Raw genomic sequence first — 20,054 nt, forward strand, 5'->3', positions numbered from 1 at the left:
GTCTGGTGGCAAAAACATGATCACAAGAACAAGTCACCTAATAAAGCATCGTCTTCACCCTCAAGGTAAGGCTCTTGTGGTTTCAACTGTATTCTAGGCGAAGTACTCAGAATAAAGATCCAACTACACGTTCCACATTCTACACGGATGGGGCGGAGATCGGGGCATTGTGAAATGTAGAGATATCACAGGTTTTAAAACGCAGAGACTGGGAAACACAGCATATCACAAAGATGGGTGTATTCCTTCAGGGCGCCTCATTCACCAACATCTCCAGCATAACTGTCTTCCAAAGAACCCTCAACATGACTTAACCACATACATGTTCTGAAAACACTCATGACATCACATCACATGCATGTTCTGACAACACTCATGACATCATACGATGTCAAACTCCAGATTCCCTGCTCTAAGCACCACAAACACTTAATCCCACACATCTTCCTCTTTATGAAAAAAACGAACACAGAGAGTAGAAAAAGAGAGTTCATCAAAAACATAGCATTGGAGAAGTTTGGAACTCTCCTTCCTTGAAAAACACTGGTATGTCCTTGTGCGACAACATGCAAACCTCCTCTTATCCCAGATGTTTTAGAGATCTGCTCATTGTTACAAAAACCATAACCCCTTGGGGCATGGGGAAACCTGCTCATTTTGGTTTATGACTGTCGTCTGTTTTGACTGCATACTTGAGCAGTTTAATCACTCTTAATGGACTCACGTGCCTCACAAGTACCGTCCTCACAACAGCTTCTATGTTCATCCTGAATAAGCGAATACCTTTATGCAGATCGTATCTCATTCCTTCTTGCATTGCTCCTCCAACTCTCTCCTCATCATAACTCAATTTTCTGATGCACTTTCTCTTTCCAACTTATTCCCATACTTGTTGCCATTTGGATACCCTCTTTGAATGTTCTGATGAATCTTTCCAAAATTCCAATTTTCTGAGTTTGCTTCAACACACTTTATGTGTGATTTTTCTACCTGACAGGCAATCTCCATTGATCTTCAAAGGAGCTGAACTCCACTCTCAGAAAAATGTATTTAAAAAACGGATAACAGTATTAGTATTAATAGACTAACCACATATACCTGGAGTCAAAAACAGAACACTTCTACTCCCAACTACAAGTATTGTGCATCTTTACATATTGATTAGATCCCACAATGTGTAATATAATATCAAAGCAGGGTTCAAATGGTAAGGGCCTGCATCAGATGGGAGGTGTCCTCATTCTGCAAGCCTCGTCACACAGTCATTGACGTGCCTTTCCACCTGCAAATCGATCCCTAGCAAACCAAAACCATCCTCCATCTCCAATTCATATTATTACTGCTCCAGTTTCCAGCACGAGCCAATTGATTTAGTCTCTTCCCCCAAATTACACAGAAGTAAACAGCATCCCTTCTTGCTCGAACATCTCCCCCTAAACATTACAACTGGTCTCCAGTCTTTATGCTTTTCCTTATCTTTCTTCCTATCTTACTTGATACATCTACAAACATTTTACAACTCTGAATCCACTTGCAGAACGTTTTCCTGCTCACCTTGAGTGACTACTCCCTCTGTCACCAGAAATACCTTTACATCTGCTTCAACAAATGAGCATTATTTCACCGTCAATACCATGAACAACTAAGCTGGATAAGCAATATGCTGTTTTATTCTACCCCCGGCAAGGCACCTTAAAATTAAATCCAAATCCAGTAACCCTATTCTCCATTTGCATATCCTTGATGACACCAAGTCAAGCCCTTTTCTAACAAAGACTTCATTAATAGTTTACAGTTAGACACCCCTTCTAACTATGTGCCCGATACTCAGTTCTGAAACTCTTTCATTTCCCAAAACAGCACTATGGCCTATCTTTCAATAGTGGAATAGTTCATTTTGGCTCCTTTAAGAGCTTGGGAGGAAAAAGCAAGTGCTCTAACTCGTTGAGCGAGTGCTACACACAGCCCCTTTTCAGTAGCAATACTGCATTTGAAAGCAGGGATATAACTATATAAATCAGGCACACACATATTTTCTTATTAAGATTGTTAAGCTGCTGCTCACCTCACTAGACTAAATACAGTCTGCTCCCTTTTAAGTAACGCAGGCAAAGATGCTGTCTTACTTGGAAAGTTCGTACAAACATGTTATAAAATTCCACCATCATTTTTCTTCTCTAGTCTATTTTCTGATCAATCAATCAATCAATCAATCACGGCATTTGTAAAGCGCGCTACTCACCCGGGAGGGTCTCAAGGCGCTGGGGGAGGGGGAAGTTACTGCTCGAACAGCCAGGTCTTGAGCTGCTTCCTGAAGGAGAGATGGTCTTGGGTTCGCCGAAGGTGGGTGGGGAGGGAGTTCCAAGTCTTGGCTGCCAGGTAGAAGAAGGATCTTCCTCCGGCGGTGGCTCTGCGGATGCGTGGTACGGTGGCGAGTGCGTGGCTGGTCGATCGTAGCTGGCGGGTGGGCGTGTAGAAGGTCATGCGGTCGTTGAGGTACTTGGGGCCCAGGTCGTGAAGAGCCTTGTGTGCGTGGGTGAGGAGTCTGAACGTGATTCTCTTGCTGACAGGCAGCCAGTGCAGGTCTCTCAGGTGTCCGGTGATGTGGCTGTGTCCGGTGATGATCCTCCCCAAGATGTTTTTTTGTTTAATTCCTTCCTTGAGAAGTATATGTCCCAGGTAGTTAATTTCACTTTCAATTTACCTACATTTGGTCCTCTTCAAATACTAATACTATTCCCCAAAAAATGAGAATCTTTTTAACTCTCATCATGTTTACCCACCATACATCTAAAAAAAACAAATCATCATCTTAAAAAAGTGAACAACCTCAATCCCACCTAAAAGATCATTCATAATTCACTGAAATACTGATGTCACTAGAAATAACCAAAAAGCATGTGGCAAACCTAAAAGCGCAAAATGGAGGAATGAAAGCGGTCAAGTTCTCAGGCTTGTTTGATTATAAGCAGACATCTGATCCAAGGCGGAAAATACACTGGTTCCTTCCAACAAACTCACAACTTCAGCAATTTGGGTAATAGATATGTGTTAACCACTAAGAACCTATTCTGCAATCTCAGATCGATACATACTCTACTGTCACCACTGGGTGTGTGTGCCACTGCAATTGTAACCAATCATTCTGTTGCTTTGACTGGCGCTATCATTATAACTCCAGCATTCTGGTCTCAGCTGCACAAGATCATTGGCTGGAATTGGTGCATAGATTGATGGACTCCTTGAACTCCCACATTCTTTCCAAAATACTACTTTAGTGTGGAGTGAATAGATGTTTCTGGTAGAACTACTGACAAGTTAGTTTTAAAGTTACAAACTAATTTATAAATAGTGTTGAAGTGGTGCTATAGAAATCAATGGAGACTTCAGAATTCTATCAAACAGAATCCAGAAAATGACCACAACAGAACCGCCAGGCTCATCTAACCTGTTCATAGCCGTCAAGATGAAATATTGTAGTCTCTACTTCCATGGGGGTTTCCACGCTAACTGGTGGATCTGAATTAAAGACAAACAATTTTAAACTATTCATGCATACCCACACACGTATACCAATGATAAATTTAAAGAGTAAAAACAACATATATTTGTTACTTTTGGTAGACATTTTTACAATGTTATTCAATATTGAACCTGCCCCCCCACTTTGTGAATGAAGCAACTGCCATATCCACAATGTTAATCTAGAGCCCCCGTAGTAAATCTCAAACTCTGAGACACTCAATGCACAATTTATGCCTTGGATCTCAACGGGCTCTTTCTTTCACTGCAAAAAAAATGTTTTGCAGTAAATGTTGTCAAAAAAGTAACTTGTGATCCGAGATTAATTAAATATAATTTTGCAAAAATTGTTGAAATATTAGGAATCAAAAGAAAAGAGAGACACAAAATGGTACCCGTTATGTTCTTGTTGGTTATCACATGAACCTCACACCCTGAACGGCATAGAAACACTTTATATCATACAAAAGAATTAAAAGGGACTAGGGTGGGGCATCTGGAGAGGGGGCAAGAGCAAATGGAGCTGAACGAGTTTAGAAACTCTGAAGCCTTTGTTCTGAATGGTTTTCAAATGGTGGAAAACCAGAAGAAACTTTAATGTAGGCGAGTATGCTTGTATGGTCATGAGGCAACAGTCGAGGAGGACTATTCATGGAGATCAGTCCTACATCCACTGGTTATACCCTTCTCTCTGCCAGGCTCATTTCTGCTTGTACTGCTTTCACTTTAGCTCTCAGTTTTTTATTCTTTAAAACGAAAACAATCCAGTTCAAACCCTATGGTCAACAGTTCCACAAAACCACCTCTTCAGAGGGGTTACCGTCAAAGATAAAGGAATCTCAAAAGTCACTCTCAATATGGTTAATAAAAAGGGAAACAGGAAGTCCTACAACAATGGGCCTAATGTAATTTCCATTAACCCAATTTAGAACGTTTTCTTACCTCAGGCTTCCTCCATTTTTTCTGGGTAGTGAGTTGGACCAGTATATCAACTAAAACTATCCAATTGACTTTAGATGTTTCCTCCCAACCAAACATTTACTACTCTGAATAGTAAAGAGGTATAGCAAAGATTGAGTAGAACCATATGTTCTGGGAGAGGATTTTCAAAAATAAATCAGTGTTTGACTTTCAGGCCTCTGTTCCAACCACTTGCAAGAAAGTAGTTTGCTAGAGTGCAGGTAGTTATGGAAAGAAATGGATTACAAACTGAAATCAGACAAAAAGCTCCAAGTTACTGATATTTTGTGTAAATAAGTACCTGATCAAATCCTCGAAGAGGTATGCTTCTCACCATGGCGGTGGTGTCCATTCCAAGGCCTGTGAGAAATCCAGCGCATTCAAGAGAAACATCTGGCCATTGTGCAGTCAAGGACAGAAGACCCTGAGAATGGATGCCTTCCAAACATGTACATTTCTAAGACAAGTTTCTCACAATTCCTTCCCTCTGTACCCATCTGTTGCAATAGATCTTCTATACACTGAGGCTAATTCGAAACGTTTCTTCATGTTCAGAACGTGTGTGGGCATACGTGTATTTAGTTTCATGTATCGTGAAAATAGTCTGGGAAGATGTCAGAACACTTTACACAATTGGAAAGAGTGGCCAACATTTACCAAAAACAGAAAGGCATTTTGTGTAACACAAAATAGGAATATATATATATATTTTGCTTCATTAAAACTACAGTTTGCCATGCCTTGCCATGCACAGACATTATTAGAAGTGCTATTTCAACAATAAGGGCTTGTGTGGCTACATACATTTTAGAGGGCTGTCTAGTTAAAATATTGTTATAGTTTACAGCTTTGGGGTTCTGGGGTTATGTACAGTGTACTAGACCTACAACTTGTAACATAGCGCTTTATATAAGTACATACACAATTTTCACTGACCAAGTGAGAGTAAAAATATACATTTGTCTGTTAGATATAGTAGCAACGAGAAGTATACAAAATAAATCCTTGGGAAATAGAGTAAAGACCCTAGAATTAACAAAATGTGTATTGTGTCAGTGTGAGCAAATGTCATTTGTTCTCAAGTAGTTGATTTAGGACCCAAAAAGGGTAGGCAAAGGTGCAAGCAAACAAGCTCAGTTATCCCCATACTGATAAACAATCTAAAATAACTGAGGAGGCCACAACTAGGTAAGATCTAAGTGGTATCCACAGATCCCAACTGGCAATAATCACAAAAGACACCACGAGCAATTGCAATTTTGGATACATTTACCACTGTTACTTTGTGCTAGTTTGCCAGGTCTCTTTTAACCTGTTGGCCGCGGGGGTAATTACCTCGCTGTGCTGGGGGGTGCGCACAGCACCCCGGTGCTCGTGTCGAGCTCAGCTCGTCATGAGCCACGGTGGCCGTGTGCTCATGACGAGCTGAGCTCGTCACGGCCACACCCGTTTCTTCAGAACGTTCAGCACAGCGGGGGAATTAGCCCCGTGTGCGAGCGTTCTGACCGTTATGACGAGCTCAGCTCGTCATGAGCACACGGCCACCGTGGCTCATGAAGAGCTGAGCTCGTCATGAGCATGGGAGGGGTTAACATAGCGTGGCGATGGACTGTTTTGGTTCTCTGTGACATCCCAGTACGAGGGCAAGAAGGGAGAAGGTATTCAAAGTGAAACACAAAGTAAACTAACAACAGTTGTTGGATACTTGGGGAAAGGGAGAGGGGTGTAAAGTTCTCCTTTTATGGAGTAATTTATGCAAATCATTCATACGTGGCAGTGAGCTGACAACAAAACAGGCACACTCACTGGGACACAGTTGCACAACCCTAGAGCTGCATAAAGAAACCGTCAATATTCTAAAGACCTAAGAAGGGCTGCATTTTAGGAACATGTTTCAGGTGGTGCTAGCAAGTCCTCTTGCAGACGTTCATCAAGAAAGACTCCCAGGTCATTCCTAGCTTAGCCCCTTTAATGCCATGGTGTGTTTATTGCTTCAATGGGCTACCTAGCCAGTTCACGCTTAGTTTAAACTCTAAACAGCATCAATCAGGAAAGTGCAACCAATGGGATTTCACCGAATAAAGGATACAGCTGGCTCCAACCACTAATCTGTAACAAAAAAAAGCATAGAAGGAATGAGTCATGTCTCTTTATTAACACGTTTTGTGTTCAATCATGCCAGGTTATGCCTGCCAACTCACTTCAGGATAAAACACTTTAGCTTTTCAAGTGGCTCAGCTTCCTGAACCTCAACAAAAAGTACTGATAAAGCTGAAACTTCGTTTTTGAGGTCAAGGATGTTGTTGTAAGCAAAGGATGGAAGTTAGAGTAACCAATATTAACACATTAATTCATTTCCAATGTAAACCAATGTGGAATATTGTAATTAGGCTGGTGTTCACTGTGCCATGTTAACTTCAAACAGCGTGACCGGATGAAAAAGAGCGAATGCACAATATCTTATGTTGTATATTAGATGATACAAGAATGGGGAAACAGCCTGAAGAATGCGGGTAGAGCCACGTGTGCCATTTCTGTGCAAGTGCAACTACGCTTGCCTTAACTACGCATATGTCTCAACCACACATTTGCGTGGTAAAGACAATGCACGGTCTAGATGCTGGGATGGGTGGACCCAGGAACAGGATGGATCTGGAGAGGACGAGCTAAGGTAAGTGTGGGTGGGGCCGGGTTTTGGGGGGATGGAGGTAGTTTTTAAACATTGGGGAAGATTTTAGGGCTCAGGATTAGGGCTGGGAGGAGGGTTGTATTTAGGGCTGGGAGGTCGAGGTTGCTATTAGGGCTCATGGGAGGGGGGGGGTCTGGGTTGCTTTTAAGGCTGGGGGTCACGGTATTGTTTATGGCTCGGGGGGTCAGGGTAGTTTTTAGTGCTCAGGTTAGGGTACTTTTTAGGACTGGGGGAGTTGTTATGGCTTGGGGCGAGGTCAGGATAGTTTTTAGGGCTGGGGGGGTTGAAGATGTTTTTAGGGCTCGGGGAGGGGAGGGGTTGGGTTAGTTTTAAGGGCTCAGGGTGGGGTTGGGGTGCTTTTTAGAGCTCGGGGAGTTGGGGTAGTTGTTACAGCCTAGGGCAGGTTGCATAGCGTGTGATCTTGACCACACATCCCTATATCAGTCATGTCTTTATCACAAAATTGTGTAGTAAAGGCGTGCGTGGTGAAGGCATCCTTTGTTCAGACGCATTTGTGGTTTAGGCAGCGTAGTAGAGGCATGCGTTGTTTAGTCATGCGTGCCTCTGTCATACAACCCAACACTGAGCTTCCAGGAGAGTGCACAGCAAAACAATTATTTTGCAACTTAAGTTTATTTTGCATATTAGGTTTGTTGCAAATAAAACATAATCAGAGTGTATTTAGTACAGGTCTTTCATTTTCAGATTTTCCAACTGCTTTCCTATTTATAAGGAAACAACTTTTTAAGACAGTAATGTATTATAGAAAATAACACTCCTTCCCGTGGTTTTAAAGACCAATTCATTAAATACCCAAATAAAATAGTATTGACACCTTGGCTACCCAAAACAATCAATTTTAGAAAATTCTGCAAGAAATTAAATCTCTCAATCTTCGAAATAAATGTACGCGAGTTAAAAAAAAAAAGTTTAGGTTTCTATAATATCAGTCTGGCTACATAGAATATATTTGTTCCTTAAAAACACTGGAGCATGTATTTATAAAGTTAAAGGTGAGTACATTAAAAAAATTAACTCTGAATTAACAATGGAAGCTGAAGCGTACGGGTGAACCAACTCGTTCTTAGTCTGAGAACTGTGAAGGTGGACTCTGCCTTCAAGAATGGGGACAAGAGAAATCCTACTGCATAGCACAGGGGGCTGTGGACCACCGTGGGAGGCTCAGGGCCTTGCAGCTACGCCTTGGTGCAGGGCGCCCAACCTCTGCCTGGACAACAGCACGTGTCCAGGGCGGCGTGGAGTGTGCAGCCATTCAGACAAATGATTCTGGACATTCAGAAGGGTGGAAACATCTGGGTGAACTCTCACCTGTCAAATGGCAGTCAAATGCATTGGATTAAGCAATTTCGAGTTTTGGATGATCTATTCCCCTACCATTGACCAATTACTCATGGCCCTGTGTCTCGGTTTATCTGATTGGGTGCGGAGCAGCCATTCAAAATAGCTGAACCACAACACACCTTTCTGGGCCAGCTTCGTGTGCAGTGCAGGCAGCACAGGCTAGGCACTGGGGGCCATGTTCATTGCTGCAGAATTCAAGTCTAGAAACGAAAACAATTCAGTTCTGTTAGCAGAATGCTTGAACATGCAGAATTTCCACCAATCGCATTTTGGCAGAATAATTTTGCCCTCTTCTACTGAAAAACAAAATACCCACAGCCACAGATTCACCCATCAGGAGTATGGAGGAAAAGTAATCACTCATATGAGTGGGGCACTTATGTAATGCTCCCTTAAACCAGAATCGAGTAACGAAAACACAGATTGCCCAATAGCACATACCAGAATCACCAGACACCTGGTACTCTGTCTTCTTTTAAGAAAGTATGGACATCTTTAGGTGTGTTTAGCCTCTTTCCAGCAGCCTCAGTGATAAGGCATTCTTTAATATAATATGGAGACGTCTCCCGTGCAAGCACACTACCTTTTGCCTCCACAGCACGTAAATGATCCCACAATTTTATGGCATCTGTTTCTTTTTATGAACAAGCTTCACTGTGTTGAAAATGTCCCAATCTCAAAGTATCCTGTCACCACATGTACAACATCTTCCAATTGCGATAAATAGACATGTTTTATTTCAACTGTGCAAAACAATACATTGCAAACAAAACGAAGAAAGAAAAAAACGTAAGTTGCATCTAACATACGCCACTTTCATGAGCTAGAATTGGTACTTACTTTTCACATACTAGCGCCTTACTATAACCTGCACCCCTGCCGTACAGTGTTGTCATCAATTTTCTATTTCCAGATGTTGCATTGACGTTATCAATGATGTCATAGAACATAACATGTATGATTTAATATGCAAGGTCATAAGCAGTGCAAGGTGAGGGTGTGAGTCATAGTCACTTCAATTAAATATAACTGGTGAATTTCAGTAGGTTTTAGAGATTAAAATGTAATGGTTTAACTGAAACTTTCACCTAACTGTATTACTTCAATCTTTTTTTTTACAGTGATTTTTTTTAAAAAATGTATTAAAATGTAATGTAAGATATTAATACCAAACCAAATTATGTCACTTAAACCTTTGTTTTTTCAGCGAATTTCTAAGGTTTTCTTGTATTTTATTATCATACCTAAGTAGATCTGCAGTGCTGCATGGAGTTGGCCACAGGGCCTGACAGGCACTGCACCCAATTCTTGTGAACTGTCAATTCTCTCTGGTATGTTATGTTATGTTATCTGTATTTATAGAGTGAGCGGCTACTCCCAAGAGTGTCCCGGCACTAAGAGAAAAAAACCACATAACAGCATACAAAACATCCACCCACAGCAGAATCAGGCAGTCCTAATGCTGGAAAAGCCATGTTTTCAGGTTCATACTAAACGTAAGGAGGTCCGGAATCTGTCTAAGAGGGAGAGGTAGGCCATTTCATAGCCAAGATGCAACCGCTTGAAAGGATCTTCCCCCTACCCGGGTGAGCAGGACCTTGGGGGTCGAGTTCAAGAGCTGAGCAGAGGACCTCAAGTTACGCTGCGGAGTATAAGGATGAAATATTTCCCCTAGGTAGGGGGATCCAATCTTATGAAAACCTTTGAAGACCAAGACTAGAGCTTTAAAATTAATTATTTATCGCACCGGAATCCAATGTAGGGAAGGCAGAAGTTAGACATGCGAGTCCTCGGACCGGTCAAAAAGATGGCCAAGGCCACATGTTCTGGATCACCTGTAGTCGGCCTAGTTAAGTACTCCGGTAGGCCCAAATACAGGGAGTTAAAGTAGTCCAGTCTCGACACCACGAGGGCCTGGACCACTGTCTTCCTGTGGGAGACTGGAAGCAGGGGGAGAAAGTTCCTCAACATTTTCAGCACCCCAAAACAGGCCCCAGCCACCGATTGGACTTGCGCCTTCATGGAAAGGGCGGCATCCAATTTAACCCCCAGGTTTTCCAAGACAGTGACAGCAGACGGGGGGAGGGTGGGGGGGGGGGGACAACATGTCCTGTGGCCACCAGGTATGCCATGCTTCATATAGACGCAGACCGAAGAAAATAATACCTGACTGATTTCGTCTGAGCTAGGAGAAAACATCAGAGAGGCACGTGTTAATCACGTTACCATTGAATTCAGCACCCTTCTCGCACGTGAACAACAGTTGAGTGTCGTCCATGTACGACACTATTTTGGCACTGTATTTCTTGGCTAGAAGGGCGAGAGGGGCCATATACAAATTGAACAATGTAGGGCTAAAAATTGAGCCCTGTGGAACTCCAACGTTCAAGGCAGGATGTTCTGCGGTGAAAGTCAGTGCTCAAGGCCTTTGTCTTGCATGATGTGGGATTCGCCGTAGGGCCTGAAAGGCCCAGCTGCAGACCAACCCCCATGGTTTTACAACGCCCCAAGGCCCTGCTTTATTTTATTATTATTTTTGCTATACTGAGGTTCTATAGCAAAGTTACACAGGGCTGCACTGAGCACTGCAGTCCTGACATATAGCCCAAAAAAAGTTTCTTCTTAATTTGACCTGGGGAAGGGGGAGGACGTTAGGGGTTGAGAGTACCCCCTACATTTGAGATGTCATTAGCCATGTCACTGAACAGGTCGTGGGTGATATAATATGTGAGGTTATAAGCAGTGCATCGCTGGGCACAAGTTATAGTTAGCTCACTGAACGATTATTGGTGAATTTTAATGTTTTTGGGAGTTTAAAATATAACACTATGACCAACATTGTCACCTTACTACAGCATCACTTTAACTTTTGTTTTTTTCTGTGAATTTCTAAGGTTTGTTTTTAATGTAAGTTAATGTCTTATTTTTATACCTACTATGTCACTTCAACCTTTTTTTCAGTGTATTACTGGGGTTTTTATTGTAATGTAAGATCTTATTACAAGTAGTAAGACCACAATTGCCTCCTCAATGAGAACCAAACACCTCACTGTAGCACTCGACACAAAAGGGTAGCGAAGCCAAGTAGTCCAAGGCCTACTCAGGATAAGTGGAGTGCGCTAGCAATCCTAATTAGCTGGCACGCAACAATAATACTCAAATTATTGTACACTTAATGCTCCTTCTAGTAAAATGGAAATGTACATTTATTACACAGATACTACTAAATACTACACATTAAATAGATGGATACACCTTTGGTAACACCCTCAAATAACATTTGACTCCTAGGGAGAAATGACCCCCATAGTAACAACCCCACTACTATGCCAGATGCAACATCACAATATAAGAGGGTGGCGTTTTCATTAAGTCAGGCCTATTGACTTTGTCAAGTGGGCAGGACATCAATATATACAGAAGACAGCCCTATTGGCTTTGTCAAGGGGTCACCACATCAACATATATAAAGTAGACCTATTGGCTTTGTAAAAGGGTCACCACATTAAAAAATCAGCCACATCATAATTTACCATTAAATCCAATAGAATAAATAACCATGATCCAATACGTTCATTAATTTACACCCTTAATTAAACCAACTATAAACATGTGATTTTGAGTCTTTTGTTAACACTCTTTAGGCCATCAAATACAGTCATAGGACCAACCGCTAGGGGTCCCTGCACTCCAGCCGAAGCGCATACAGCTCTATTCAGAGTGCTTCAAAATCATGAAAAGCTATCCAGGGGTCATGCATTCAATGTTTCAGGAGACTTACTGCAAGTTTTAATAAAACATTCCTGGGGGGCAGCTGCACTCCCTGCAACCCCCACAACATTTAATTACATGGTTGGTGATGCACCAGACCCTCAGTGGGGCACCAAGAGGATAAACAAAGTCCTTGCAGGTCATTATGGGGCACTTCTCACTAGAGCAGTGTATATTTAATGAGTGGTTCTGTTCTCTTTCGGTGGGGCCGCTGCAGTCTTTTTTAACCCCTTCGCTGCGGCTGCGATTTTACCGCTGTGCGGTAAACAAAAGAACAGGGCGGGCCGTGACGAACCCCAGCCGTCATCAGCACACGCCCACCGCGGGGCATGACGGCTGGGGTTCGTCACCAGCATGGGAGGGGTTAAAATGCATTTTCTGTGTGTCCAGGTCTGACTTGGGGAACTCATAACTCAGACTTCCGTTAGGAGGTGTGTGGGGCCCCCAAGGTTGGAGCCGGACTGCCGGCTCCCCAGCCAGCACCCACCCTTGGGTGATGGCATGGGAACAGACTCCAGTTTTTACAAACAAAATGTGGGTGCTCTGCCTCACCTAGGGCACCCACAATTCAGGGTGCAGCTGAGGGTACCAGAGGGAGGTCCAATCCGCCTGTAGCCCCGCCTGCTCTTGAGTCATCACCCATCCTCGTATGCCAGTGTGGGCGCCTGTCACAGTTGTATGTAGTACCACCCAGCCTTAGCAACCTTTCTTTCTGCCACCCCCCCCCCCCCCATTGCGGGAGCAATTCAGTGTTCCCTACCCATGCCCTTGTGGGCAGCGATGAAGGACATCATTCCCCATTGTCCTGGGGAATGGGGTCCTCGAGGCCAATACATGGCTCCTGTGAGGGGGGCCAAACATAAGCCGCCTTCCCAAAATATTTTTTAATTAAAAATGTTTAACACGTGCCCAAGGGTTGGGAACACAGGGACAAAAGTTTGCTCCGGAAGGGGAGCGCTGATGCACACCCACCTCCTCACATTCTAATTTAAGAAAAGAAAATGCACTGACCTCTCCCGTTCATCCCCCACCCCCAGGCCCTGGCCACCCTGGGAGGAATTTAATGAAAAACAGTGGCTTCGTTGGGCAAAGTCCTATTTTTGCACTCTGGAATGGCTCGTGAGTATCCTCTAAGGACGAAGTGATACTCTTTGAACATATATATATATATATATATATATTTATATATATATATATATATATATATATATATATATATATATGTATGCTTTTTATGAAAAAAAACAAAGCCAACTAGGGGTGCGAAACACATATTGGCGGTAGAACTGTACAACTAAGAATAAAGCAATCAAACAAGGTGCCCTGCTGTATATACTCCTTATTTCCTGAAATTATCTTTTGTTGATATATAACAATGTGATGTATGCTGTGCCATCATCTCAAACTCAATTTTATATGTTATTAGATACCTTTTTTTCCTTTTCTTGTTTTGGTCTCTCCCCTAGAACGCAACCTTCTGACTGTATGACTTGTATCCTTCCACTGCTGATATTCATGGAACTACTTTTTTCTTCTGCGTGCATAACTCTAGTGGAAGGTGTGTGTTTTCTTGCTCTCTCTATTCCACTCAGATGTGTGCTACTTTGCTCTTCACATCAGAGCGGTCTCCCTAATTTGCCAGCTCGTCCACTGCTTACCCCGACATGACTGGTTCTGCTATTTTTTTATTTTAATGCCTCCTGCCCCTCTGTTGCTCTCCTGCCCACTTGCCGCTCATTGTTGGTGTCAACTTCCTCCTTCTACCTCTCCCGCTCTCTCCTGCACACTTTTTCTACTATGTGTTTTTTAGTTTACTGCTCCAAGATCGGTGTTCACCATCTTGGGTTTGTAATTTAATAACAAAAAACTGTGATGGCTGCCATAAACAAGGGGTGAGGGGGCGGGTGGGGTCAGGCGGGTGTCAGGGGGGCGCAATACAATATATAAAAAATAAAAATTTAAAAAGTACCATTTGCTGCCGGCCGCCTCTCCTCTTCCTGCCTGCTGGTCCCAGCAGCCCCCAGACTCCCTGTCCAATCCCCACGCTGCAGAGCAGTGCGGGGATTGGTCTGAGCAGGCAGGAAACACGCCGTGCTCAGACCAGGGAGTCTGTGGGGTTTCTCTAGCCCGGCTGCTCAATGCAGCTGGGCTGGAGAAAACCTAAGTGTGCATGTGTGTTTTGGTTGGCCTGAGACAGCTGGCTAAACACACATGAGCACTTAGGAAGTGGCGTGCACTAGCACTCCCCCCTCGCATGCCTCAGCCCCGCCCAACACCGCTGGCAAAGAGCCAGCAAATGTAAAATAAAATGATGCAAGAACATAGTTTTATCTGACATTTGCTGGCTCTGAGCCAGGCAGTGAGGCGACGCTCCTCCACCATTGTGGAGGAGCCGCCACTGACAAAAAGCAAGCTGGAGTGTCATGACTTATGCACTGAACTAAGTGGTGATGCAAATTTCAGCATACATAATTATGCTAGGGACAAAATGTGAATTATTTGTTGATATCATCGACAAACAAGTTTTTTTGTGATGGGGTTCAACATCTGCAACATGTAAAAAGAAAATTGATGGACAGAATGTTGAACGATGTCATACATTCACCCCAGTAGAGAGATCTGGGCCTAAATCCATCGCTTGTTTGCTCCCCATGCCATTCAAGTTTAAACCCAGCAATATGCAAATCAGTTTTGACCCTGTGCCCCATGGGAACAATTCAGCCCAAACTGCAAGGCCAGGTCCTCCCTGGACCGAAAACAAGCATCCTGGGGCTGGTTTCGGGGTTTTCCATCTGCAACAAGCATTGGAAAAGCCAAAGGGTTGGCTAACACCTTTTAAAAGTAAGACATGATTTTCCAAATGCTTGTTTTCTTGGCGGACACTGATTACTATGCCTGAAATGTTGAGAGGCTCATTAGTAATAACTGTCATCTAAATTGTCTTTGTTGTATTTCAGATACGTTTTTAGGTATTGACACAGCAAATTTACAATGACTTAAAAGGTGTTTTATATATATTTCTAGTATAAATGTTTATAATGTCTGAACAAGGACCTTCTGAAATTATGAGATTGCGCGTGTTTAATCTTTTCCTGGAGTTTTAGTTTCTGAAATAAACCTTTAAAAAACGAATTATACAATTCCACATAAGACATGAATTTTTAAAGTGCAACGTCCACTCTCAAGGAGGTCTCTTGACACTACTGAGAGGTCACAGATATGTATTGATTGCCAACCAAGGGCATTGATATGGAATTGGAATCCACCGCCCAGAACCGAGGATTGATCGGCAGAAAATACAATATTTCCATCGTGGAGAAAAAAGAGGGTCGGGAGCAAGAAAGACTTTGAATTTACTCTCTCCTGTGCCTGAAGGAATGACCACTGAGAGAGCTTTTCAAACCTGGAACCAAGAATAGCTTGAAACCGTGTACTGCAAAGGAGGCCGGCTCCCAATGACGGAGCTGCATTCAGTTTACAACAATAAGCCTCCAGGAATAATGTGCAAATGATGACCCCAGAAAATTGCTTCTTCGGGGCTTATTTGGACAAGTTAGGCCTCTTGACTGAAGAGATTCTAAACCCTGCAGCCCCCGAGGAACGTTCAAAGGGGTAAACATATATCCGATTGCAGGTAAAGCACATCCCTTGACAGTCGGCGGCCTGGCAGAATTGATACAGCTTCGTAGAGATCCTTCGACAAGTACCGCCCAGCTCGGACAGGTCCGGTGGCCTCCGAGCTGAGCATTCAGACTGTTCCCAAGAAAAAGATTACTTGTTCTCCCCTGAGGCGGAAGCCGGGGGCATTTATCTGTGCTTATCCTTGAATTCATTTTGTGTGAGAGTGTGTGAACCTTAAGCCTACAATTGTGTGTTTGGTGATTTTAATACCGCATGCAGTTACGCTAACCGGTAGTTCTTAAAAACTGTACATATTTTAACTGCCAGATTTTAATTAGTGGACACTGACCACCTGCTTGCTTTGACGAGATCGAGTCGTCACAGGGGTCCCGATCTTCTTTCCCTTTACCGGTGCAGCCGAGCACAGCGCTCTCGCCGGCTGGGTAAAACGGAACCGCCATCTTGGGGGGAGGCAGGGTAGCGTTCCAGCTCCTGGACGCCTCCCACCCTCCTCCCACCCCCAGCCAGTTATGGATATAAGGAAGGGACCTTCCCGTCCGCGCAGCGGGCGGGCGCAGCGGGCGCGCCGACGGCGCGCCGAAGGCAAGCCCGTCTGCGCCCGTCCGCGCCGGACTCGCGCCTAGCGCCAGAACCCCTGCTCCAGGTACCCCAATTATTCGCTGGTCCTCGGATCAACTGTTGAACCTCCGTCCTGCTATTTGCACCTCTGTCTCTTGTTGCAAAACCACGAATCTTGATACTACCGCATACTCCTGCCCTTACTGCAATTTTTCTTTACCTATGGTACCTAAAGCTCCGCTTCTACTCTCAACCATTATCGAGCAGCCACCCACCATTTTCAATGCCGCTTTAGTCAATTGCAGATCTCTTCCTGCCCATGCCCATGACGTCTGGCTGTCACTTGATACCTACAAGTGGGATCTGTTGTTTCTCACTGAAACTTGGTTAAAAGACTCCTCTAAACCAGACATTACTTTAGCCACTCCCCCTGGTTATAGCCTCACTGCCATCAACCGTGAAAACTCTAAGACCGGTGGGGGGCTTGCGATTATTTCTAAAGCCCATCTCAAACTTAGTCTTACGAAAATTTCCAATCTGGGCCTTATTGAAGCCGCCCATTTCACTATTATGGATCCTGCTGGTACCATCTGCGCAGGCATATTAGTCTATAACCCCCCGAATGTGACCGCTTCCTCCCTTACTACCTTGCTGCATACCATCGCTGACTTCTCTCTTAAACATCCCCACTTTACTGTTTTAGGTGATTTTAATATCCATATTGATAAGCCCTCCTGTACACTTGCCTCCTCTCTGCTTGAAACTTTACTAGGACTCACCCTGCCCCAATTAGTGACAGGCCCGACCCATTTAGCAGGCCATACACTTGACCTCATTTTCTCAAATCTCCCTTCCCTCTCCACTTTCCCCCCCACCCCCCTGACATGGACCGATCATTTCCTTATTCCTTTTTCTTTTTCTGCTCCCTCCCACCCCCCCCCTATCCCCCTCATGCAAGCTAAAGGACGTAAATGGACCAAAATTACCTGTGACTCTATGGAAGATCTTTTTCATTTTCACCTCAATCCGCAACAAGACCTTAATTCTGAAACGGTGAGACTTAACACATCGCTTTCTGAGGCGCTTGACTTGGTCTCCCCCATGGCTCCAGTCACTTCCCACAGATCCCGTCCCTCTGCTCCCTGGTTCTCTCCACGGTTGCGAGAGGAGAAGAGCAAGTGTAAGCAGCTAGAACGTAAATGGAGACTGAACTACAACCCCTCAGCCAAATTAGCCTACAAATCGGCCCTGAATAACTTCCACAAACTTAAACGCGCCTCAATGAAAGCCCATTTTTCCAATCTTATTCAGCAGGCTCAGAACTCCTCAAAAACTCTTTTTTCTATTGTAAAAGATTTTGTACATCCCCCTGCTTCAAAAACCCTTTGCACTCCCACTCAAGACCTTTGTAATGGATTGTCTGACTTCTTTCAAGAGAAGATAGTCAAACTGTCCTCCTCTTTTGCAGCGTCCACACCTGATCACTCTGATGATCACCTCGGTTCCCCCTACTGCTCTTTTGACTCTTTTAGTGAGCTTACTCCAGACCTAGCGTTAGCCTTACTACGCAATGTCAAGTCCGGTTCCCCCCTGGACCCAGTCCCGGCCAAAGTTATGGGCACGCTTGCCCCAATTCTACTGAATCCTTATCTTTCCATCTGGAATGCCTCCCTGTCAGGCGGCCAATTCCCCTCAGTTTGGAAGCAGGCTAGGCTTGTTCCTTTATTGAAAAAACCTGGTGCCGACCCTTCACTTTTTAGTAATTATCGACCTATTTCGCTTCTGCCAAAACCTGCCAAGATTTTGGAGAAAGTGGTACAAAAACAAATGGCACTTTACCTAGAGTCGAACCAGCTGCTACACGATTCTCAGTCCGGCTTTAGGACCGGATATAGCACTGAGACTGCGTTGCTTGAAGTTTCTGAAATCATCAGGGAATCAGTGGATAGGGGCGAGGAGGCCATGCTGGTTCTCCTCGACCTATCCGCTGCCTTTGATACTGTCTCCCATAAAATACTTATCACCCGCTTACAACAGCTTGGGGTTGGTGGGACGGTGCTTGCCTGGATCACTTCTTTCCTGACCAGTCGCTTCCAAAGGGTTACCATGCACCCTTTTGAATCCGAGGACAAACCCCTTCTGTGCGGAGTACCCCAGGGCTCCGCCTTAAGCCCTCTATTGTTCAACGCTTATGTGGCCCCCCTAGCCAAGGTAATTGAGTCTTGGGGTGTCAGGGTGGTCTCGTATGCTGATGATACTCAGCTTATCTTTTCCTTTCGAGACCATTCTGACTCCCTTTTCTCTAACTTTAGGAATTGCCTTGGTAACATCTGCTCCTGGATGTCTACTAATCATCTTGCCCTCAACACCGATAAAACGGAGGTCCTTTTCTTCAGCAAGAAATCCCCCCCCCATCTATCCTATGGTGGCCTACTATCTTGAACCCTCCCCCTAAGCCAGTACAGGCAGCTCGTAACTTGGGCTACACTTTTGATAATGCCCTGTCTGGTAAGGCTCAAGTTAATAAAGTGGTCGGAGCTTGCTTCTCCAAACTACGTATGATAAAGAAAATCCTCCCTTTTCTCCCTCAATCAGCACGTAAAACTGTGGTCCATGCTCTCATTACCTCCCACTTGGACTACGCCAACAGTCTTTACTCAGGTGCCCCACTCTTTCTTATTGACCGCCTGCAAATTGTGCAAAATGCAGCCGCCCGGCTCATTGGCAATATTCCTGCCCGCACCTCAGTCAGAGCCTTTCGAGAAGAACTTCATTGGCTTCCTATTTTACGACGCATTGATTTCAAGATTTTGACTTTGACATTCCGGGCTATCCATGGTACTGGCCCGTCATATCTGAAAAAGCGTCTTAAAATCTCGGTTTCAGCCAGACATCTTAGATCTAACAACCTTCGCCTGTTGACAGTGCCCAGATTCAAGCTCTCTCGGACTGGCGGCAGATCTTTTACCATCACTGCCGCCAAGCTCTGGAACAGCCTCCCTCTTGACCTCAGGTTCTGCGAATCTGAGCCTGTTTTTCGCCGCAAACTCAAGACTTGGTTGTTCACTAAGCAGTAGGACCTGGTTGGGTCAAAACCCTGTATGAGATCTGTCTTTGTTTTCTTTCCCTGGGGACAATCCAGTAATCTTAGCGCCGGGACACTTCCTTCGGAGGTAGCTGTGCGCTCTACAAGCTTCATAAATAAATAAATAAATAAATAAAGGTTGAAACGAGAGAATAAATGGGCCCAGTTCCAGCGCTGAAGGTGACGCGTTCAGTGGGTGAGAAGGAGGCAGACGATCAGCGGAGATTAAAGTCGCTGAAATGCTCTAATCTGGCCGGTTCGGCGAGTGGTCCATTCACCAGTCTCCATGGTATGAAATGCAGAACCATGCATCACACCAAGGGGAAAGCAAGGGCGGGGGGAGCACGGCTATGCGCAGGACATCCGCCGGGGACTGATAAAAGGCAAGTTGGGTTGAAAATCTAAAACTAGTGTTGATGGCTGAGGAGAAACCCCTGCAAACCCATCGAAAAGACAAACGGACAC

The 20,054-nt window shown here is 44.3% G+C and overlaps 1 protein-coding gene across 1 annotated transcript in view; it reads right to left on the reverse strand.

Annotated features, from left to right (window-relative positions):
* TXNRD2 (thioredoxin reductase 2) overlaps window positions 1-20,054 on the reverse strand; it is a 342,307-nt gene that overhangs the window by 183,654 nt on the left and 138,599 nt on the right. The window contains exons 6-7 of the mRNA XM_086942637.1: window positions 6,572-6,591; window positions 4,784-4,875 (exon numbers count right to left, since the gene is read on the reverse strand). Coding sequence (XP_086798763.1) covers window positions 4,784-4,875; window positions 6,572-6,591 — 112 coding nt within the window. The remainder of the gene's footprint in view (window positions 1-4,783; window positions 4,876-6,571; window positions 6,592-20,054) is intronic.

Source organism: Lissotriton vulgaris, chromosome 11, assembly GCF_964263255.1.
Source record: "Lissotriton vulgaris chromosome 11, aLisVul1.2, whole genome shotgun sequence".
Classification (NCBI taxonomy): domain Eukaryota; kingdom Metazoa; phylum Chordata; class Amphibia; order Caudata; family Salamandridae; genus Lissotriton; species Lissotriton vulgaris.